Source organism: Vulpes lagopus, chromosome 10 (assembly GCF_018345385.1).
Source record: "Vulpes lagopus strain Blue_001 chromosome 10, ASM1834538v1, whole genome shotgun sequence".
In the NCBI taxonomy this organism is placed as follows: Eukaryota; Metazoa; Chordata; class Mammalia; order Carnivora; family Canidae; genus Vulpes; species Vulpes lagopus.
Genome location: NC_054833.1, coordinates 26,902,636 through 26,924,806, shown reverse-complemented (window position 1 = coordinate 26,924,806; position 22,171 = coordinate 26,902,636). Strand labels below are relative to the sequence as shown.

At 60.2% G+C, this 22,171-nt stretch overlaps 1 protein-coding gene across 3 annotated transcripts in view; it reads left to right on the top strand.

The window, feature by feature from the left end:
- Positions 1–20,936, top strand: part of GLB1L2 (galactosidase beta 1 like 2) — a 41,048-nt gene extending 20,112 nt beyond the window's left edge. The window contains exons 7-19 of one of the 3 annotated variants that reach the window (XM_041772166.1): positions 1,243–1,324; positions 7,192–7,262; positions 9,630–9,714; positions 10,793–10,930; positions 11,373–11,453; positions 11,814–11,920; positions 12,398–12,538; positions 16,394–16,465; positions 16,708–16,786; positions 18,789–18,876; positions 19,131–19,242; positions 19,580–19,696; positions 19,904–20,936. In XM_041772166.1, coding sequence (XP_041628100.1) covers positions 1,243–1,324; positions 7,192–7,262; positions 9,630–9,714; positions 10,793–10,930; positions 11,373–11,453; positions 11,814–11,920; positions 12,398–12,538; positions 16,394–16,465; positions 16,708–16,786; positions 18,789–18,876; positions 19,131–19,242; positions 19,580–19,696; positions 19,904–20,740 — 2,010 coding nt within the window. In that variant the 3' untranslated portion in view covers positions 20,741–20,936. Of the gene's footprint in view, positions 1–1,242; positions 1,325–7,191; positions 7,263–9,629; positions 9,715–10,792; positions 10,931–11,372; positions 11,454–11,813; positions 11,921–12,397; positions 12,539–16,393; positions 16,466–16,707; positions 16,787–18,788; positions 18,877–19,130; positions 19,243–19,579; positions 19,697–19,854 lie in introns of all 3 variants that reach the window. The other 2 variants (XM_041772168.1, XM_041772167.1) reach the window with 2 other exon arrangements.
- Positions 20,937–22,171: the final 1,235 nt, after the last annotated feature.

The following is a 22,171-nucleotide window of genomic DNA, read 5'->3' as shown; positions in this document are numbered from 1 at the left end:
TGTCGCAGTGGCTGAGAATAAAGGGACGGGCTTCACTGAGTGTGATGATTAGTAAAGTGTCTGTAGAAGCCGCTCTCATTTTGGCATCTAAAGCAAGGGTTCCCAGCTTCATCTGAACACTCACTTTATTTTTTAAATATTTTATTTATTTTTTCATAAGAGACACAGAGAGAGAGAGAGAGAGAGAGCGCGAGAGAAAGAGAGGCAGAGACACAGGCAGAGGGAGAAGCAGGCCCCATGCAGGGAGCCCGACGTGGGACTTGATCCCAAGTCTCTGGGATCAGGCCCTGGGCTGAAGGCAGCGATAAACTGCTGAGGCCCCAGGCTGCCCTGAATACTCACTTTAAAAATCCCTACACTCAGGCCATGGACCATACCAACTAAATAAGAATCTCTGGGGTGGTCCTCAGACATCTGATTCCAATGTGTGGGTGAGTTTGAGCACCACTAATTTAATGTGTGGCAGGTCAGGGAAGGGCAGGGCTAGGCCTGTTCTTTCAAGTGTCAAAGAACAGGCCTAAGCTTAGACCTGGTTTTTGTCCCTTTGTAGCCGAGGCCTTGAGCGAATGCCTTAATTTTTCTAAACCTCCATTTATTCCTCTTTGAAGTGGGACTAACGGGAGAGTTTGCTTCTCCGGATTGTGCATGTGTGTGAGGTCACTTGGCTCAGGACTGTTGTAGACATGTAGTAAGTAGTCCATAAATAAGACTTGGATAGATCATTGGCAGTGGTTTTAGAGGACTCGGAAAGCAGGACCATGGTGGGGGTTGAGGAAATGTTAAGTGGCCTCAGGGAATCCACCTAATTAAAGCTGCGGGAGCTTTGGCCCGTGAGGTCAGCATCCTGCTGTCCCAGGCAGATTCATTTTCCATCTGAAAATTACTGCAGTCCCTGCACACAGGCAGACCGAGCTCCCGTGCTCCAGCCTGTAGGTTCTCCTCCCCAGGCAGGGGCGGGAGGGCTGACCCCCTCCCGCAAGGGGGAGCAAGCCAGGGGAGCAGCGCCCCAGCTCTAAGGCAGCCAGGGGAGGCCCGAGTCTGACAGCCCCGCCCCCACCCCGCTGCACCTCAGCCGACAGTTTTGTTGGACATGGTGGGCACAGAGGCTACGTTTCTGTCCACTTTCTGCAGAGAAGTAAATGCTTTAATTCAAACCGTTCCCTCTGGGTCTCCTAGTTGCCACCTTCCCAGCGCTGGGGACTTGGGGACTGACAGATCAACTTGTCTTCTTTTCCCCAACAGGCCTTGGAGGACCGAGGTATAGTGGAATTGCTCTTGACTTCAGACAACAAGGACGGCCTGCAAAAGGGTGTCCTGGATGGAGGTGCTTGCCTGGGCCGGGGGGGGGGGGTGTTGGGGGTGGTGGGGGACAGCCTGGCCTCACTGCACGCTTCCCCGTGTGGCCGGGCCGCGGGGGGTTTCCCTCCGGTCTGAGCTGCCCTCATGGCATCGGGCCTGCAGCTGTGGGCCTGAGGCTCAGGGGATCTGAGGCCCCCACCTCTGGCAAGCGCTCATTCAGGACCAATCACTGCTCAGGACTGGCGAGTTGGTCACCCAACTCTGGATGTCTGCAGAGAGGGCCGAGCAGATGCAGCATTAGGGGGGCCCGTGAGGGTGGCGTGCTCAAACCTGGCCCAAGTCGTGGAGGTGCTGGCCCGGGGGGCCGTGTCGTGGTGGCAGCTGGCCAGGCAGAGGGCGCTCCCTCCAGCAGCAGACCTGGGGGGCGGGGGGGGCGCTCCCTCCAGCAGTGTCTGTTCCCAGGTCGGCCTCACACCCAGCTGCTTACAGGCGCTGGCCCGCTCCACCCTGTGCCCCAGGCCCCTTCTCCCGCAGGCCCCGCGGCCACTGCAGCCCCGTGCTGGGTCACGGACTCTTGCTCCAGGGGATCGCGCATCTGCCATGAACCAGGCCTCCTCCTCCAAGGCAGATCCCTCCACCCCGCGGCCTACACAGAGGCTGCTGTGCTTCCCCCTCCCTGCTCGCTGGCTCCCAGGCTCTTCCTCCATCTCTCCTCCGAGGGCCGTCACCACCCTCCCACTCCCTCTGCTCTTCTCCAGGTGCCCAGTGACCGCCCTGTCACAAGTGTAAATGCTTGTCCCTGTCGCCTCTGATTGTCAGCGACCACCCATGTCTTTCCCTTGAAAGGTTTTCCTCTCGAGGTTCCTGGATTTTCTCCGACAGGCTGCTCCCACCTGGTCTCTCCTGCTGGTCACTTACTTCCCTGCTCCTGAGTTTTGATGTTTAAGTTCTTTCCTTCTTCCTCCTCAGAGTGAATTTTCCTCCTCTCCTGGGGGTGTCCTGCAGATGCCTTTAACTCCAACGTGTGTGTCCATGAGTGTGGGGTGCTCGTCTCCGTCAGCGGCTGCAGCCCCACCTGGGCATCCGCCTGCTGGCACGTGCCTGAAGGCTGCCGGCCTCCGCCGAACCCGAGGGCAACTGAGCCTCTCTCCCTCCTGGAGCCTGAGCCCACTTTGGGTCTTTTTTTTTCTCAGTAAATTACAACTGCATTCCTCCCAGTTGCCCAGACACTAAGTGCTGTGGGCGCTCTCAGGCCTCTCCTTCTAGATGCCTGACGTGCAGAAAATCGTTCATCTTTAGCTTTATCTTCACATTTATCCTGATCAAGTAATTTTGACCCCATCAGCTGTTAGCATCATTCTCTGTGCGCTGTCCGGACCCCACCTTTTCCCACTCGTGACTCCCAGAACGCTTTTTCTTAACGTGGCAGCAGGTGCCACGTTCCCTGGATGGATTTGGGGCTCCCCGCAACTCCAGGCGCGGCTGCTGCCTTCAGAGTGGAGCGCAGGTTGTGAGAAAGGCCCCCGAGGGCCCCCTCTGACCTGTGACCCTGCTGGGAGTCTGCTCCCCTCCCTCCTCCTGTTCCTGACACCTGCTGGGCCCCCCCAGCTTCCCTGCTGCTCCATGACCCCCGGGAGGCCGCCTCTGGGCGCCCAACCGCAAGGCAGCTCTGCGGGGCGCTCACCCAGCCCTGCTAACATCCCGGGGGGTGGGTGCTCTTAGCCGAGCTCCGTGGGGAGGGCGGTGCTGGGGGCCTCCTGCTGCCCGCGCCCCCCTTGCCTCCCACCAGCGGGCCTGTCCTGCGGCGCCCGGTGCCTGCGGGGCCACTGGGGGAGACCGTGGCTGGGGTGGAGGATGCCCTTAACCCAGACCCAGCTCTGGGAGCAGCCGCGGTTCCCGCCGCTTCCACGCGGTGGCGGCGTCTCCTTGTGGCTGTTTCCGGGCCTCCGGGCGCATCCCTGGGGGCTGGGGGGAGCTGGGCCCTGGGGCCCTCCGCAGGTTGGTGCCCAGGTGGGGTCGGTCCCCTGGGGGGAGGCTGGGGGGGGCTGGGCGCTGGGGCCCTCCGCAGGCTGGTGCCCAGGTGGGGTCGGTCTCCTGGGGGGGGCTGGGGGGTGCTGGGCGCCGGGGCCCTCCGCAGGCTGGTGCCCAGGTGGGGTCCGTCCCCTGGGGGGGGGGGCTGGGGGGTGCTGGGTGCCGGGGCCCTCCGCAGGCTGGTGCCCAGGTGGGGTCGGTCCCCTGGGGGGGCTGGGGGGCTGGGGGGGGCTGGGCGCTGGGGCCCTCCGCAGGCTGGTGCCCAGGTGGGGTCGGTCTCCTGGGGGGGGCTGGGGGGTGCTGGGCGCCGGGGCCCTCCGCAGGCTGGTGCCCAGGTGGGGTCCGTCCCCTGGGGGGGTGCTGGGGGGTGCTGGGTGCCGGGGCCCTCCGCAGGCTGGTGCCCAGGTGGGGTCCGTCCCCTGGGGGGGGGCTGGGGGGTGCTGGGCGCCGGGGCCCTCCGCAGGCTGGTGCCCAGGTGGGGTCCGTCCCCTGGGGGGGCTGGGGGTCTGGCCGCAGCGGCACAGCTGGGCAGGGCCAGGTCTGCGGGGCTGGGCCGGCTGCGGGACTCCAGGCCCTTCTCAGCGCCCGCTCCCCTCCCCGCCCCCGCTCCCCCCGCCCCCCGGAGCTCCGCCTGCTGTTGGAAGGGCTCTTTCCATTAATGTGATTAAGGCGCTCGCAGGTGTAGACGAGATGACCGACACCCCGCCTCCGCCTCCGCCTCCGCCTCCCAGCGGGACCGGGCGTAGCCCCTGCGTGATTCTGGCTGGTGGGGGCGGGGCCGGGGGCGGGGCCGGGGCCTGGCGGGCTGCGAGGAGCAGGGGCGAGGGGAGCGATTTCTCCGGCATGATTTACAGTGACTCGCTTTCAGTGTAATTGTACTATTTCACTTTCCTTTTGAGTCTCCTTTCTCTCCCTTTTCTGTTTTATTATTTCCTGACATTTGGGTGGACACCACCTAGTGGATGCACAAGGTGGCGGTGGCTGTTGGTGTCCCCTCCCCTTCCTAACTCATTATCCAAGATCCCCACGCTCCTGCCCTACCTGCGTTCCAGTCCTGTACCTGTCAGAGTCCCTGTGATCCGGGCCCAAGGCCCCAGGGCCTGACCACTCCCCGGCCTCTGCTGAGGCTGCACCCTGTGCAGGGCCGGAGACCCTAGGGCCGGACCCTGACCCACCCTCTGCTGAGACTGCACCCCCGACCCGGCCGAGACCCCAGGGCCTCACCCTGGGGAGGCCTCTCCCTTCCCCTGACTGCACCCCGAGTCCCATACCTGCCGTTGCTGCTGAGGGACCAGGACATCCGGCTTCCTGATCCTCTTACATGTTTTAGCTGTGTTTTTTTTCTTACCATCTCTAGAATATTAAAGGGTTTTCCCTTTATCCTTAGTATTCAGGTGTTTCACAATGACGTTCTTCAACATGAGATGTTTTCCCTTTTGGGGCACTTCCGTGGGCCGTCTGAATTGAGACAGTTGTGGTTGTTGTCAGTAGGACGTGGGTCAGTGCAGTTTCTGATGTGCTCTTCTTTCTGACCTTTGGTCGCTCCTGTTATTTGTCGATTGGATTCTCATGTCCATTGTCTAACTCCTTTTTTTCACTTATCTTTGCCCTTAGTTCCACATTCTGGCCGACTTCCTCCCCGTGTCTCTCATAGTCCTCCTCTTGTTTCCCGGAATGTGTTTCCTTCCTCGTGGCACACTTTTTATTTTTATTTTTTATTTTTTTAATTTTTTATTTATTTATGATAGTCACAGAGAGAGAGAGAGAGGCAGAGACACAGGCGGAGGGAGAAGCAGGCTCCATGCACCGGGAGCCTGATGTGGGACTCGATCCCGGGTCTCCAGGATCGCGCCCTGGGCCAAAGGCAGGCGCCAAACCGCTGCGCCACCCAGGGATCCCGTGGCACACTTTTTAGATGGGCTCTGTCTTTCTTTCTTTCCTCTGAGGATATTTTACTTTCTTTTTCTTCTCTGTAATACCTAGCAGTCCTGCTCAGTCTTCCACATGAGAGGACCTTCTCCCCCTCTGGGCTCCCGACTGAGCAGAGTAAAGAGGAGGCTCTGAACGGCTGCATGAAGCAGGCAGGGGCTCGGGCAGCGCTCGGGCTGAGACGGCCTCCTGACCCTCCTGACCCTCCTGACCTGCGGCAGGCCCCTCCCTCCACGTGCCGCTGCTGCGCTGAGATCCCTCTGGGCCTGGAGACCCCGGGCTCAGCTTCCCGGAGCGTGTGGTCCCCTGGAGTAGGGCACCAGCGGGAAGGGGCCTGAGTGTGTGAGGCAGGGACGGATGTATCCTGGGACCGGCAGCGAGGACTGAGGCAGGGGTGGGAGGCCGGTGGACTTCTGCAGCCTCCTGGGCTGTTTACTGACCCCCTGCTGTTTCTGGCCCCCCCGAGGTTTTCTTGAAGCTTCTTCTCTGCCTTGTGTCCCCTCGGTCTTGCTCTTGTGGCTTTCCACCCTTGCACCCCTCTGTTCCTGTGAGCGAGGGGCCAGGAAGGCTAGGGCCAGGTGGCATGTCACTGGCCTTGCTGATCTGTTCACTTCTGGGTTTCTCCTGCTGAGTTTCAGACGGGCCTCCTGTCTGCAAGGTTCCTCCCTTGGGGGAGGGCATCTGGGTGCAGGGTCTTCTCCAGCAGCTCGATGGTGACCTCGCAGGACAGAGGGTCAGTGTCACTCGGCGCGGGGGTTGCAGCCCTCGTCTGTGGCTCACCACTCATATGACCTTGAGGCGGGTCACCTCACCTCCCGGAGTGTGAGCTATAGTTTGTCATCACTGGTGACCAGCAGCTCATGTCCAATGGGAGCGTGTCGGGGTGTCAGGGTGGCTCAGTGTGGCTCAGGCGTCCCAGGCCTGCTGGAGTTCACGCCAAGCCTGGTGCTCAGGAGGCCCGCTGTCCAAGCAGACGACAGGCCGGCAAGGAGCCTCAGACCAGCTCTGCAGCCGCGGTGGCCCGAAGGGTCCACGACCGTAGGCCAAGTGTAGCATGTCCTTTTTGGGCGTCCCTCTCACTGATGCTGTTTAAAATATAATTTTATTTTTTTTTAAAGATTTTGTTTATTCATGAAAGAGACGGAGAGAGAGGTAGAGACACAGGCAGAGGAAGAAGCAGGCTCCCTGTGGGGAGCCCAATGCGGGACTCCATCCCAGGACCCCGGGGTCACGCCCTGGGCCCAAGGCAGACGCTCCACCGCTGAGCCACTCAGGTGTCCCTAAAATACAATTTTATTTTTTTATTTTTTATTTTTTTTAATCTTTTTTTTTTAAATTTTTATTTATTTATTTATTTATTTTTTTTTTTTTAAATTTTTATTTATTTATGATAGTCACAGAGAGAGAGAGAGAGAGGCAGAGACACAGGCAGAGGGAGAAGCGGGCTCCATGCACCGGGAGCCCGACATGGGATTCGATCCCGGGTCTCCAGGATCGCGCCCTGGGCTAAAGGCAGGCGCTAAACCGCTGCGCCACCCAGGGATCCCCCTAAAATACAATTTTAGATGAAAAGATGGACATATTATGAAACGGAATAGAAAGCTCTCATTTAAGAAACGAAAGGGGAGTCTTCACTTAGAGGGTTGCCTGGCACGGACGCCTGCGGTGAGAGGCGGGGCTCGGGCCGGGCTCGGGCCAGGCTCCTAGAAGCAGCAGAAGCTGTGCTCTGGGTACAAGAACAACGTCCGTCAAGGGTGCGCCCAGCGAGCGGCGGCCTGTGAGCTCCGCCGGGGTGGGGGAGAGGATCGCGGGGAGTCTCCTGACACCCGAGGATCTAAACCCTCGCCGGAGGTGGGCAACACCGCGGGCTTCTGTGCCTCTGGTCGCCCGAGCGCCCCTGGGGCTCTGACCCGGTGCCCACTTCGTCCGCAGCGCTGGCCACCATCAACCTGCAGTCCCAGCACGAGCTGCAGCTACTGACCAACTTTCTCGTAAGCGTCCAGGTGAGTCCAGCGGCAGCTGCCCTGCGCGGGCGTGGGAGGCGCTGGAGCCCCGAGGGGCCGTGGCGGGGGGGTGCGTGGGTGCGGGGAGCCCGGGGCGCTGGGCCAGGGAGGGGGCCCTGCGGCGCTCAGCCCTGTGCTCCTGCGGCCGCCCCGCCCCAGGCAGGCCACGGTGTCCCAGCCTGGCCGCGGCTTAGGTGTTGCTGTGTAGACGGAGGCCTGGGTGTGGTCTCCACCCCCCGAGGCCCGGGCCCGGGCTTGTGTTCCCGAGGCTCTGGACCAGAGCTGTCGGTCCCCGTGAGCCCAGCTGTGCTCGTTTTGGGATTGAGAGGAGAAACGCTGTCCTGTCCTGCACTGTGTCTGATCCTAAGCTGCGCCCTGCCCCCGGGCCTAGAAGGATCATCATCAGCAAGATGAGAAGCCCGGGCCGGCTTCTTGGAGGAGGGGGCTCTCCGAGTCTAAGTTCCATCCTCCAGGTGGACGGGAACCTGCAGCCAGAGCCTGGTCCTGTCGAGCTCTCGGGCTCGGGGCCCGTCCCCCGGGGCAGCTGGGATCACGGCAGGGGCAGCGCCCGAGGAGCCGACCCAGGTCTCCCTGTGTCTCACTGGGGGCGGTGGATGCCCGACTGTCAGTGCCTGTCGGGTACAGGCGTTGCCGCCCGGGCCTCACGGGCGACTCTGGCAGCGTCTGTGGCCCCCGTCCCGGCTGGTCAGCTGTTGGTGCCCCAGAGCAGATGTCGCATCTGCAGGCGCGTGGACAGGAAGTCCCCGCGGGAGTGTGACACCCCAAGCACAGGGGCACCTGCGTGTGTGGGAGGGACCAGTGTTAGGCCGACCGGGGAGAGGTAGGTGTAGGGGTCCCTGCAAGCACCCCACAGCCAGGTGGGGTTCCCCTGAGCGCCGTCGAGGCAGGTGCCGGTGCTGTGGGCTGTTGGCCCCCAGGGGCTGTGCGGCTGCCGTGCTTCCCTTCCTCCTCTCGCGGAGTGGGGACGGTGACAGGAGCCCCTCGGGGGTTGGTGAGGGCCAGGTGACATCAGCTTGGAAAGCCCCCAGGAAAGCCAGGCTTGCTGCGGGCTCCTTGGCTGGGGCCCCACCCGCATGTGCCCAGGGTCCTGCCGCTGACGGGTGCCAGGGTGGGGGCCCTTCTGTCCAGCAGCACCCCCTGCACCCTCGGGTGCCCGCCCCATGAGGGGGGTGAGCAGCGTGGTGTCCTCGGGCACTTCCAGCGTGAGGCACCACGTGCTGGAAGTATCCGTGCGAGTTCCCCCGTGACCGGGCGAGCTGGCTACGGTGGGTGCCGTTGTCCAGGTGCGGGGCCGGTTTGCAGGAGCAGCAGATGCCCGGCAGGTGGCTGGTGACGGCAGTTGGCGCAGCTGGCGGAGGCATGCGGGGCAGGGCCCAGGCCGTGGCTGGCCCCAGTGCCTTGGCCCTGGCTCCCCTGGCGCGGGGAGCCCCGTGGCCCTGGAGGCTGCTGGCATGTGGCACTTAGACTGTGTCCCCTGGTGACCTAACGGTGTGGTGCTGGCCCGCGGCCGCCTCCCCCTCCCCTTCCTGGGGGCCCGCGGCTCTGAGGATCCCAGCTGCCTGTCCTGCTAAAAAAAGGACGATCCGCAACAGCCTTGCTCCCGGTGTGGCTGGTGTCTGCTGCCCAGTGGGTCACGAGTGTGCCCCCCGGCTCTGGTCTCCTGCTACTGCACGTGTGGTGTGGCCGGGCCTGTCGGGGTGGGGGGACCCCTGCGCCCCTGGGGCCACTGGCCCTGGTTGGTGCTCTGCAGCGGCTCTGAGACACCCCAGCCGAGGCGCAGCCGGGCTTGGGGGTGTGGGTGGGCCGTAAGTGGCTGTGCCAGCAGCTCCCCGGTCTCCCCAAGCAGGGCTGTCGTTTTAAGCTAGCTGTCTAGGAGGGGTCGGCCCCCCAGCCCTGTGACCCTGCGACCCTCCCACTGTGGGGAAGCGGCCACGGAGCCGCCTGCGTCCACAGGGAGCCCGTCAGGAACCGAGTGATCCTGACGGAGAATTCTCCTTCCCAGGGAGAGGATGAGCAAAGCTTGGCCTGACCTGGGAGGCTAAGCCTGGGGACAGCAGTCGCCGAGCGCATGGCAGCCCTGACGCACGTCTGGGTTCTGTCTCTTGAGACTCTAGAGCCAGGTTAGGGTGTCAGGGGCCCTCGCGTCAACCTCGGTCCCCAGCTCCATGTGGAGGGGAAGGTGGTGCAGGTGCTTGCGGCCGTCGCCTGCGCTTGCTCTCGGGTCCTGCATGGCCCAGAGCTTGAGGCCAGCGGACACGCGGGAGGAGAGATAGGCCCGGTTTCCCAGAGGAAGGACCCCCCCTCTGCCTCTCTCGGCCAGCTAACCTCTCATTTTGTGGTGCCCAGAGGGTTCAGCCCAGGATGGTGATGGAGTACTGGACGGGGTGGTTTGACTCATGGGGAGGCCCACACAACATCCTGGATTCCTCTGGTGAGTGCTCTGCGCTACCCACGCCCAGTGCGCATGCTGATGCGTGGCGGGAGTTGGTTCCTTGCGACCCAGTAGCTGCTGTCGCCGCGTGTTGGGGGCCGGGCTCCGGGGGGACCTGTGTTGTGCTTGGGTGGTGCTGCTGCAGAGCCCCCGTCTTCATGTCTCCACGTCTCCAGTGGGTGGCAGGACCCTGTGCGGCGCTTTACTGTGTTTCTGTGATCATGTAAGTGACGCACGGTGGCCGCAAACATCCAGCAAGTGCCAAGAAGGTGGGAAGAGGAGGTGAACGTCCCAAAGCCCCAAGGGAGCACACGCGGGCTACTTGTGGGCAGCCGGGGGAGAGGCATGCTGAGCGCCCGCCCGCTGGAGGCCTGCTGTGCGCTTTGATGGCCCCTAGACCGAACAACCAGTAGCCTCCTGCCAGTGGGAGACCCGCAGGTGGCCTGGACAGCTGGCGCGGTGGCCTGTGCCATGTCCAGACGGAGGGGCTGCGCAAGGTCATGAGGAAGAGTAGGTGCGCCTGCAGAGGTGCAGCCCAGGCCCGCGTGGCCCAGCCCTGCATGGTTTGCAGGGACCCTTGTGGTCGTAGCCGCTCTCCATTACCTGCTGGTGGCTTGGCCGTCGCTGGGGCGCAGGCTGCGGACCGACATGCAGGTTGCTTCCTGTGGTCTCCATTCATGGAGCACGTTGTAGGGGAACCTGCTCCGACGCAGGGTTTTGCAGGCCCAGCTGCTTCCTGGGGCGAGGCCAAGTCGGTTCACCTGGCGTGTAGGTTGTGCTCCGTGGAAGACAGCAGCGGCGCCTACCGCTCCTGGGGGGGGAGCGTCGCGGGCCCAGTGGCACTGGGATGGCCGTCGCCAGCCGTGAGCGGGTGCGGGGCGCACGTGTGTCGGTGCTGATGCCGGTGTTTCTCCCGCGCCACCGCCCTGCCGTCTTTGCCCGCGCTCTGCGGGAGGCAGGGCGGGGCCTGGTCTCCGAGCCCCTCCCCTGCGCCATCGCACCTCCAGTGGGTGTGCAGGCAGAGCTGGAGCTGACGGTGGCGCCCCAGGTCGCGATGGGCTCGTCCCCTCGCCCGCAGAGGTTCTGAAGACCGTGTCCGCCATCCTGGACGCCGGCTCCTCCATCAACCTCTACATGTTCCACGGAGGAACCAACTTCGGCTTCATCAACGGAGCCATGCACTTCCACGAGTATAAGTCTGACGTCACCAGCTACGGCAAGTGTCCCCAGCATGACCTGGCCCAGACACCCCATGTTTGTGTGCAGAGTCAGTGGGACTCTCATCTGGCCCCCTTCATGTGTGGGGCCCCGGAGCGCCTGGGGATGGGGTGGTTTTGCTTGAACCGTCGCCTGTAGACCCCAGGGCAGGAGGGGGTGCGGCCCGCGGATGTGCTGTGAGCCCATGGGGGTGCGGGAAGAGGGGAGCACAGCAGGCCGGGGCAGCCCGTCCTTGGGATGCAGCCCCTGGGCCCTGTAGGTGGGGTGTCCCCGAAGGGAGGCGAGCCGTGGGGAGTCGGGGTGGTGCCGGGCCGTGGTGTCCCAAGGTGCCAGGGCTGCTGTGCCCCCACCGGCCGCCTCCCCGGTGCTGGGAGGGGACCCCGCCGTGCACCCCAGGGTCTGGCTGCCCTTCCACGGCCTGACGGCGCCCGGTCCCGCAGACTATGACGCGGTGCTGACCGAGGCCGGGGACTACACCGCCAAGTACTTCAAGCTCCGGGACTTCTTTGGCTCCCTCTCAGGTGCCCGATTGCCGCTGCCTCACTGCCAGCGGGGCCCTTGCCTTAGCCTGCCCCGTGGGGTTCCTCGCCCTGCCCCGTCCCAGTCCAGCCACCTGCAAGTAGGGCTGTCCCAGCCTGGCCACCTGCGAGCAGGGCCATCCCTAGACGCTGGCAGGCGAGTCTGGGATGCTGTCCTCATCATGGTTTGCGTCCGGACCCCCGAGGTCGCCCCCGGCTCCCCGCCTCCCGCCGGCTTTCCTCCAGGCACCGGGCACCCTCAGCAAGGCTTCCCTCCGGGCTCCAGGGTAAAGGAGCCCGCGGGGTGGACGGGAGCCGGGGGCGCGACCGGGTCCCCGAGGGGTGGCTCTGTGTGTGTTGCAGGTGTCCCTCTTCCTCCCCAACCCAGCCTCCTCCCCAAGATCGCCTATGAGCCCGTGAGACCGAATTTGTACCTGTCCCTGTGGGACGCCCTGCAGCACATGGAGGAGGTGGGTGCCGCGGGGCGGGGCTGTGGGGGGAGGAGAAGCCGGCGAGGCAGCCTCGAGGTCCCCTCTGCGGCCTTGGAGCCAGGAGCAGGCCTGTGCCAGGCGCGAGGTGCGAGGGACCAGTGGAACTGGAAGGGAGCTGGAGCGCAGGGGGGTCTCCGGCCTGGTGGACGGGCACAGGGTGGGAGGCCTGTGTGTGGGCCGCAGCCCTGAGGCCAGGGGCCCCCCAGGCAGTGCAGACACGGTGGGGGCGGCGGGGCTGCATGCCGGTCCATCGCTGGGCCTCCTTCCGTCGCCCTCCCCGAGCCCCGACGGCCACAGGGCTGAGGCGCTGAGAAGTTCCCATCCGCTCTCCGAGCACGCTGGCTGCCCGCCACCCGCGTTTGCGTAAAGGAGGGGAGCTAGAGGGGGTCAGAGGGCCTGCTTCAGGGCCCGGCACCCCCGCCTCCAGCCTCGTCTCCCTCCACTGTCCCCCCACAGCCCGTCAGTTCCGAGAAGCCGGTCAACATGGAGAACCTGCCAGTGAACGACGGGAACGGGCAGTCCTTTGGGTACACGCTGTACGAGACCACCATCGCCTCGTCGGGCGTCCTCAGTGGTCTTGTGCGTGACCGGGGCCAGGTAGGGGCAGTTTCTCTCTGTCGTAAGTGTTTTATTTGAAATTGATTTTATTAACACAATTTCAGAGGTAGAGTTGGGTTACTCAGGGCTTGCATACCACACCCAGTGCTCCTGACGTCACGGGCCCCCCCGAGTGCCCGCCACTGGTCACCTCATGCGCCCCCCCCCCACCTCCCATTCTGTTTCCTGCGCTCGTCTCTGATGGTTCGTCTCCCTCCCTGTGTCTTACTTTCTTTCCTTCTGCTTCTGTTCATGTTTTGTTTCTTAAATTCCACATATGAGTGAGATCATACGGTATTTGTCTTATTCCAGCGGACGTATTTCACTCAGCATCAGACCCTCCAGTTCCATCCGTGTCACTGCAAATGGCAAGATGTCATTTTTTTGTGACTTGAGTAATATTCCACGTATACAGAGACCACATCTTCTCTATCCATCATCTGTCGATGGACACCGAGGCTCCTACAGTTTGGCTATTGTGGACATTGCTGCTAGAAACATTGGGGTGCAGGTGTCCCAGCGTTTCACTGCATCTGTATCTTTGGGTTAAATCCCCAACAGTGCAATTGCTGGTCGTAGGGCAGGTCTATTTTTAACTCTTTGAGGAACCTCCACACAGTTTTCCAGAGTGGCTGCACCAGTTCACATTCCCACCAACAGTGCCAGAGGGTTCCCTTTTCTCCGCATCCTCTCCAACATTTGTTGTTTCCTGCCTTGTTAATTTTCCCCATTCTCACTGGTGTGAGGTGGGATCTCATTGTGGTTTTGATTTGTATTTCCCTGATGGCAAGTGATGCAGAGCATTTTCTCATGTGCTTGTTGGCCCTGTCTATGTCTTCCTCTGTGAGATTTCTCTTCATGTCTTTTGCCCATTTCATGATTGGATTGTTTGTTTCTTTGCTGGTGAGTTTAATAAGTTCCTTATAGAACTTGGCTACTAGCCCTTTATCTGACACGTCATTTGCAAATATCTTCTCCCATTCTGTAGGTTGTCTTTGAGTTTTGTTGACTGTTTCCTTTGCTGTGCAGAAGCTTTTTATCCTGATAAGGTCCCAATAGTTCATTTTTGCTTTTGTTTCCCTTGCCTTCATGGATGAATCTTGCAAGAAGTTGCTGTGGCCAAGTTCAAAAAGGGTGTTGCCTGTGTTCTCTAGGATTCTGAGGGATTCGTCTCACATTTAGATCTTTCACCCATTTTGAGTCTATCTTTGAGTCTGGTGTAAGAGAGTGGTCTAGTTTCATTCTTCTGCATGGGGATGTCCAGTTTTCCCGAGCACCATTTATTCTTTAATTTTTTTTTATTATTATTTATGATAGTCACAGAGAGAGAGAGAGAGGCAGAGACACAGGCAGAGGGAGAAGCAGGCTCCATGCACCGGGAGCCCGATGTGGGATTTGATCCTGGGTCTCCAGGATCGCGCCCTGGGCCAAAGGCACGCGCCGAACCGCTGCGCCACCCAGGGATCCCCGGAGCACCATTTATTGAAGAGACTGTCCTTTGTCCAGTGGATACTCTTTCCTGCTTTGTTGAATATTAGTTGACCATAGAGTTGAGGGTCCACTTCTGGGTTCTCTATTCTGTTCCAATGATCTGTGTGTCTGTTTTTGTGCCGGTACCACACTGTCTTGATGACCACAGCTTTGTAGCACAACCTGAGATCTGGCATTGTGATGCCCCCAGCTATGGTTTTCTTTTTCTTTTTCTTTTTCTTTTTCTTTTTCTTTTTCTTTTTCTTTTTCTTTTTCTTTTTCTTTTTCTTTTTCTTTTTCTTTTTCTTTGACATTTCTCTGGCTATTTGGTATTTTCTGGTTCCACACAAATTTTAGGATTATTTTTTGCAGGTTGTGAAAAATGTTGATGGTGTTTTGATCGGGATCATACTGCTCTGGGTAGCATAGATATTTGAACAATGTCTGATCTTCCAACCAACCCATGGGCATGGAATGTTTTTTTCCAGTTCTTTGTGTCTTCCTCTGTTTCTTTCAGAACTGTTCTGTAGTCTTCAGAGTGCAGATCTCTTACCTCTTGGTTGGGCTTATTCCTAGGTGTCTTACGGTTTTGGGTGCAGTTGTAAATGGGATCATTTCCTTGATTTCTTTCTTCAGTCCCATTGTTAGTGTATAGAAACGCAACTGATTTCTGGGCATGGTTTTGTATCCTGTCACTTTGCTGAATTGCTGTAGGAGTTCTAGCAATCTTGGGGTGAAGTCTTTCGGGTTTTCCACATACAGCATGTCACCTGTGAAGAGTGAAAGTGCGACTTTGCCAATCTGAATGCCTTTTATTCCTTTTTGTCGTCTGACTGCGGAGGCTAGGACTTCCAGTACTATGTTGAGCAACAGGGGTGGGAGTGGACATCCCTGTTGTGTTCCTGACGTTAGCGGAAGGGCTCTCAGTTGTTCCCTATTGAGAAAGGTATTCGCTGTGGGCTTTTTGTAGACGGCTTTTATGATATTGAGGAATGTTCCCTCTCTCCCTACACTCAGAGAGTTTTATTCAAGAAATGATGCTGCACTTTGTCAAATGTTTTTTCTGCATCAATTGAGAAGATTATATGGTTCTCATCCTTTCTTTTATTAATGTGATGTATCCTGCTGATCGATTTGTGGATGTTGAACTATCCCTGCAGCCTAGGTATAAATCCCACTTGGCCGTGGTGAATAATCCTCTTAATGGACTGGATGGATCCTGTCGGCTAGTATCTCATTGAGAGTTTTTGCATCCGTGTTCAGCAGGGATATAGGCTGGCCTGTATTCTCCTTTTTGGTGGGGTCTCTGTCTGGTTTTGGGATAAAGGTCATATTGGCCTCATAGAATGAGTTTAGAGGTTTTCCCTCCATTTCTATTTTTGAAAAGTTTAAGAAGAATAGATGTTAATTCTTCTTTAAATGTTTGGTAGAATTGGGATCCCTGGGTGGTGCAGCGGTTTGGTGCCTGCCTTTGGCCCAGGGTGTGATCCTGGAGACCCGGGATTGAGTCCCACGTCGGGCTCCCGGTGCATGGAGCCTGCTTCTCCCTCTGCCTGTGCCTCTGCCTCTCTCTCTCTCTCTCTCTGTGACTATCATAAATAAATGAATGAATGAATGAATAAATGAATGAATGAATAAATGAATGAATGAATGAATGAATGTTTGGTAGAATTTAGCGGGAAAGCCATCCGACCTTGGACTTCTCTTGTTTGTTGGGAGACTTTTGATGACGGCTTACCTTTCCTTGCTGGTTATGGGTCTGTTCAGGTTTTCTATTTCTTCCTGTTTCAGTTTAGGTAGCTTATATGTTTCCAGGGATGCAGCCATTTCTTCTTCCACATTGCCTAATTTGTTGGCATATAGTTGCTCATGATATTCTCTGACAATTGTTTCTGTGTCTTTGGTGTTGGTTGTGATCTCTCCTCTTTCATTCTTGATTTTATTTGCACCTTTCTCTTTTTTTTTTTTGTTAGGTCTGGCCAGGGGTTTATTGATCTTGTGAAGTCTTTCAGAGAACAAGCTCCTAGTTTTGTTGATCTGTTCTAGTATTTTTTTAAATTTCTATATCAGGGATCTCTGCCCTGATCTTGGGGCGTCTTCTCTTATTTCCTGTGACCTTGTAGTCTGGAAGCCCTTCCATACACGTCTGACTCTCTCTCCTCAGTGCTCACATATCTGGCTGTTGCCAGTGAGTAGAAAGGGCCCATCACCTCAGCTCTGTTGTCCTTCTCACTATAGTCAAGGACATTCGTTTTCCGTCTCTTCTCGGCTAACCCCGTATCCACCGTACACACAGAACGTTACCCCTTCCTTTGCTTGGCAGAGACCCCCCTTGTGCCTCCCTCCCACTCATCCATGGATGCTCTCTGTCTGCTAATTTGGCAGGTGTTTGTGAACACAGTGTCTGTAGGATTCTTGGACTATGAAAGGAAGAAGATCGTTATTCCCTTGGTCCAGGTGTGTTACCCTGGGGAGCTGCACCAGCTGCTTCCTGAGCAGGTTTGGTGGGAGGAAAGGAGAAAGACCTGGAAGACCCGAGGCTCCTTCACCACGGAGCTGCTGATGGAAAGAGGGGCCAGACAATTGCTAATGATGACCCCCAGGAAAGAACTGGGATTCCACAAGAAACTCTTGAGGTGCAGCTGGGACCTTGTGGTGGGTAATCAGGTGGTGATCCCGGGCCACTGTGTTCCTGGCAGGGTTACACCAGGCTGAGGATCTTGGTGGAGAATCGCGGGCGAGTCAACTACGGGGACAACATTGATGACCAGCGCAAAGGTGGGTCATGGCGTGTGTCAGGAGGAGTCAGCTTCTGGTGCTCGTCCATGCCGGGCTGTGTCTCCTCTGTACCAGTATGACCTGGCCGTGGAGCCTGAGTGCGGTGGGTCATGGTGGCCCATTGGAGGGAACTGGGTTGTAGACACCCATGAAGGGAGGTGGGTCATGGAGGCCCGGTGGAGGGAGGTGGGTTCCAGAGGCTCACTGTAGGGCAGTGGGTTGTGGAGGCCCCTTGGAGGGAGGTGGAAGGGGGCCTTTCTGAAAGGCCCACTTGGGGTCTGACCTCTTTCTCAGACATGCTGTCCACACGTCCACGGTGAGCACACAGAGAACATTGAGCCAGTCTCTCCAGATCTCCCTGGGTTGCACTCTGCTTCAGCAGGGGACTGTCTGCGGGAGCTGGGCTGGGGCGGTGAGGCTGGAGGAAGGGGGCTCCCAGAAAGCCAAGCGTGGCATGGGACCCCTGCCTTCTTGGGTCTCCACACTGGATTTTTCTTTCCTTTTTTCTCTTTTATAGTTACTTATTTATTTGAGGGAGAGAGAGAGCATGTACGGTTGCAAGTGGGGGAGGGATGGAGGGAGAGGGAGAGAATCTCAAGCACACAGCACTGAGCACAGGCCCCACGCGGGGCTGGATCTCACAACCCTGAGACCGTGACATGAGCTGAAACCAGGAGCCAGCCAGGTGCCCCAGACTTTCTTTCCTGGATGCACATGGAAGCCCAGAGGTGATCTCGGGGGCCGGGGGGCGTACACACGGTGAACGACATGCCCTTGATGGTGTGCTCCGCTAGGAGTATTCTGCTCTGTTTTCCTGGCCTCCTAAACCTTCTCTGCTTGAATTGGACTCTTCCTTTTTATCTATCAAAATGTGGGAAGTTCCATGTAGGTTTTAAGAATCCAGACAAATCCTACTGTGGTAGGGGATGCGGGCAACCTCCCCTCTCTCCCGGATGCCTGCCGTTGTCATAGAGGACCCGTGCCTCCCTTCCTTTCCAGCCTGGGAAGCACCGTGGCCCCATTGGGGGCTTCTGGGATCCTGGAGTTTGGGCCTCTCCCTCCACGTAGGCCTCCTGGTAGCTCCTAGCACCGTCCGGGCTTCCTTTTCCCTCACAGAACCACCAGTGTTCCTCTCTGGACCTGGCCTGCTCCCCTAAGGAGCCCAGCCTTGGGCCCATCTTCCCTTCTTTGCTCTCCTGTGGGCAGGAAGGGATCGCCTGGCCAGCCCTGTTCCCAGTCTGTGTCCCAGGCTCCAGACATGCGCGGGCTCTCACCCCGTGGAATGTTCCGTGTTTATAAGTCTGAGACACCCCCCCCCCCCACGCACACACGCCTGTACTGTAATTTCTGGGTCTGCAGGTTCCATGAAAGCTGTTTGCAGCTCTCGGCCTGTTGAGACTCCATCTCTGGCAGGTCAGCAGCCCGGGGTCGTGAGCTGCATGGTTGTTGCTCCAGGACCAGCGCCGCTGGCCCCTTCCCAGGGCGCTCGTCCGTCCGTGTGCAGGTGTGTGTGCGTCCTCGCACATGGGCCCGTGGGTGCCCACGTCCCATTGCCACGTCTTCACGGTGGAAATACATAAACGCTGTAGCTGTGATCCCAGGTCATGTGGCTGCGGTATTAGGCCTGTGCAGTCAGGCTCTTGAGCTAAGTGAGCACCGCCGCGACCCTGGATTATCTGCCCTTGGGCCTTGTTTCATGTTGGGAGGTCTTCTCGCCAAAGGGAGCTTCCCGCAGAGAGAGCAGCGAGGGGCCCTGGTCAGCGGGACAGTGTGACCTGCTGGCCTCCCGCATTCTTCCTGCAGGTCCTAGGGAGGTCCTGGCAAATCCTGCTCTCACCCATCCGTTTCTCCTTGCGGATCTCTGGGGGTTTCGTGCCATATGGACCTCGGAGGAACCCTCACCGGAACTTTGCAGAAACCGCATGGATGTGCAGGCCCTCCGCTGGGTCAGCTGCACCCCCGCTTGCGGCCTCATTCCGGTTTCTGTGCTCCCTTCCCACAGGTTTGATCGGAAACATCTATCTCAATGATGCCCCCCTGAAAAAATTCAGGATCTACAGCTTGGATATGAGAAAGAGCTTCTTTCAGAGGTGGGTTCCCGCCCCACCAAGCGTGTGAACCCGTGGGTGATGAGCAGCGAGCACCAGCAAGGCCTCGAGACCTGCCCTGGTCTGGCCTCCCAGGCGCGGTGGGCAGACCCCCGGCTCCGGGCAACCTGCCCAGGGACTCCCACCCCTCCCCGGAACCGGTGGGCACGGGCAACGCCCTTGTAACGACATTCGGGACGGGGCCCCACCCTGAGAACGTGCCGACCTTTCCTTCTGGCCTCCCATTCTGCTCATAGGTTCAGCGTCGACAAGTGGAGCCCTATCCCAGAAGCACCCACGTTCCCGGCTTTCTTCCTGGGTGCCCTGTCCATCTCCCTTTCCCCCTTCGACACCTTCATGAAGCTGGAGGTTTGTAGTCCCCTCCCCACTGGGTTCTCATCCTGCCTCGGAGGGCTCTGAGCCCGGCCTGCACCCGCCCCTGCTGGTACCCCCGGAGGCCCTGTGTTGCCCTCTCTGAGGGGCCCCGGGGTGGGGGGTGGACTCAAGGCAGAGGAGCCGCCTACTGGTGCTCGCCAGGGCCTAGGTCTGAGCTTGGGCACCTAGTGTGTTCGCCTCATGGCTGCTGAAATCTCTGTTCACACGGAAACTGGGAGAAGAGTGCGTGGCATGTGTCTGTCTGTCTGCCGGGGACTATGTGTCTGGTGGTTTTCATGGTCAACTAACCCCTTTCCCACTCTGCTTAAAGGGCTGGGAGAAAGGGGTCGTCTTCATCAACGGCCAGAACCTTGGACGCTACTGGAACATCGGACCCCAGGAGACCCTGTACCTCCCAGGTGCCTGGTTGGACCAAGGCATCAACCAGGTGGGCACCTGCAGCTCCTTCCCTGCTCTGGGCCTCCCCCGTATCGCAGCTTCCCGGGGAGACCCCCGGTCACGGTCCGTGTAGGCTGGTTAGGGCTGGAACCCCCTCCGGGTGCCCCCTCCATGCCGATGACCCGGGGTCCCGTCCCTTCCCCCAAGGCAGCCTCCTCTGGCTCCAGGACCGAGCCCTGTTGCTGTCACACACCAGCCCTGTCCCCCCAGGTCATTGTTTTCGAGGAGAGGATGGCAGGCCCTGCCATACAGTTCACCGAGACGCCCCACCTGGGCAGGAGCCAGTACCTGGACTGAGCGGCGCTGGGGACCCACCCGGGGGGCATGCTGCCCCCAGCCGCGGCCTGCCGCTCTGCTCCTGCGCGCCCCCCCGCACGCCCCCTGCACACCCCATGCAGCGGAGCTTCCTCTAGCAGCACCTGCAGGGACCAGGGGCCGTGGCCAGGCCCACTGGTTCCCGTCAAGACCCTGGGCCTGGAGGGGTGGGCAGGACAGAGGGACCCCTTGTTACCTAAGGGTCTGCGGCTGGCCTTTTCCTACTTCTCCTCTTTGGGGGAGGACGGAGGGGTGCGGCCCTGGGGGCAGGAATGTCTCCGATGTCCCCGGGATGACGCCTGGGGCCCTCCGTCGGGGGGGGGGGACCTCCAGACCCAGTGGCTCCTGTGCTCCCGCCTGTGCTCCCTCATGCTCTCCTGGCCCGTTTCCATCTGAAGGCAGAGGAGAGGGGCTGGGGAAGGGCGCGGGTGCTCCCCTGAGCCACGCTGCTGCTCAGCCTGCCCCAGGCCACCTCTGGGATCCGGGAGGAAACTGCGCAGAGACACACACACGTTTTCTCACCTCATTTCCGCTCCAACTGCATCTGACGAGAGGACAAGCAGGCTCAGCAAAAACAGAAATACCCCGGGTTAGCGAGGATTTCCGGTTTTACTCCGAGCAGAAGCGGCCGTGGAGGACGGAGCGCAGACCCCGTAGGAAGCTCCGCCGGCTGGGAGGCTGCCCCCGGGACGGCAGGCAGCCTTGGGTGTCGCTGTAGCCACGGGGCCCCCAGGCCTAGCCCACGCCTTGCCTCCGGCTCGGGGTCTCCCCCTTAGGCTCCTGGGGCTAAGCGGCGGGTGGAGAGGCCTTTGCGGTCATCTGTCCCAATTCCAGGTGCTCCTTCTAGGGACCGAGCCCCTGGCAGCTCGGGCTCACCGTCCTGACTTGCAGTAAAGCAGCAGAGTTGAATCAGACCCTTTGGGTGATGTTTTTTGGGTCCCGTCTGTGCCCATTGATCCCAGGGGAAGGCACTGTGGGCTCGGGCACCAGGGGGGCCACCTGGCCTCGGGGTCTCGACTCGGACTCCACCGGTTAGCGGATGGTCCAGCCCCTGGCTCCTTTCCACCCCCTTCCTGACCTTCGTTCTGCCTGGAAGGTCCTCGGAAGCGCGCCCTTGGGGGGGAAGGAGTCGTGTGCAGGTCGTCCTGGTGCTGCGGGCGGCTGGGAGACCGCTGGACAGCCCAGGGCTCCACGGGGGACGCCCGGGTCGGGCTGGCCCACATCGTCCTCCGTGCACAGGGTTAGGTGGGGGCACCTCAGGACCCTGTCTTCACTAGGGGCCCCCAGGCTGCGTGGGGAACAGTGGCCGCGAGGCTCCCTGCAGCCCTAGTGGTGCAGCCACGGCCGGGAGCTGAGCCTGCGGGGAGCACGGGGGCCACAGGGCTTCACGGGGGTGCTGCGGAGCCAGGTATGAGCCCCTCCAAGCTCCTCTGCCGCCCTGAGTTGGCCTGGAATGGGACTGGGGCTTCCCAGACATGGCCAGCATGGGGAGCCGGCGTCGCTGCGCCTCCTCCCGCCGAGCGAGCTGTGCGGATGCTGGCCTCCACTGGCCTCCGTTGGCCTCCGCTGGCCGGGGCAGCAGGGGAGACGCTCCCGTGGACCCCCTGATCTTGTGCAACGCGGAGAAGCCCTGGGGCGCCCGTCTGGGGCTGCGCAGGGTCGCGTCGCGCTGACTGCTCTTCACCGTCCTGTGCCATCGGCCCGCGGCTTCCGGGCCAGGCCCTGGGAGGAGCTTGCCTTCCCCACGTCCTGTTTGTGGGGTTCCCAGCGGGTGGCCTCACCGCCCCGCTCCAGGCCCTGCTCCTCCAGCCTGTTCTTCCTCTGTCCACACTCGCTGGGCAGCCCTGGACAAGGACGGTCCCACGCTTGGTGCTTGTCTGCGTCCGGCACCCGAGCCCCTCACCGCCCGCGCACCTCCTCTCCTTGGCACCAAAGCCCGTGGCACCCGCCCCAGCGCGCTGCTAGCTCTCGGTCGTTTGGGCCGCTGGCTGTCCGGCTGCGTAGTCCGTCTCCCCGGTGGAGGGGGGAGGGTCTCCTGGCTGGGCCTCGCCCGAGTGGTTGTCTCGGCCCCGGGGTCTGCTCTTCCGACTCCCCGTCACCTGCTGCCTGGATGGTGGCTGGAGCCTCCCTGGCCTTGCCTGGCTTCTGT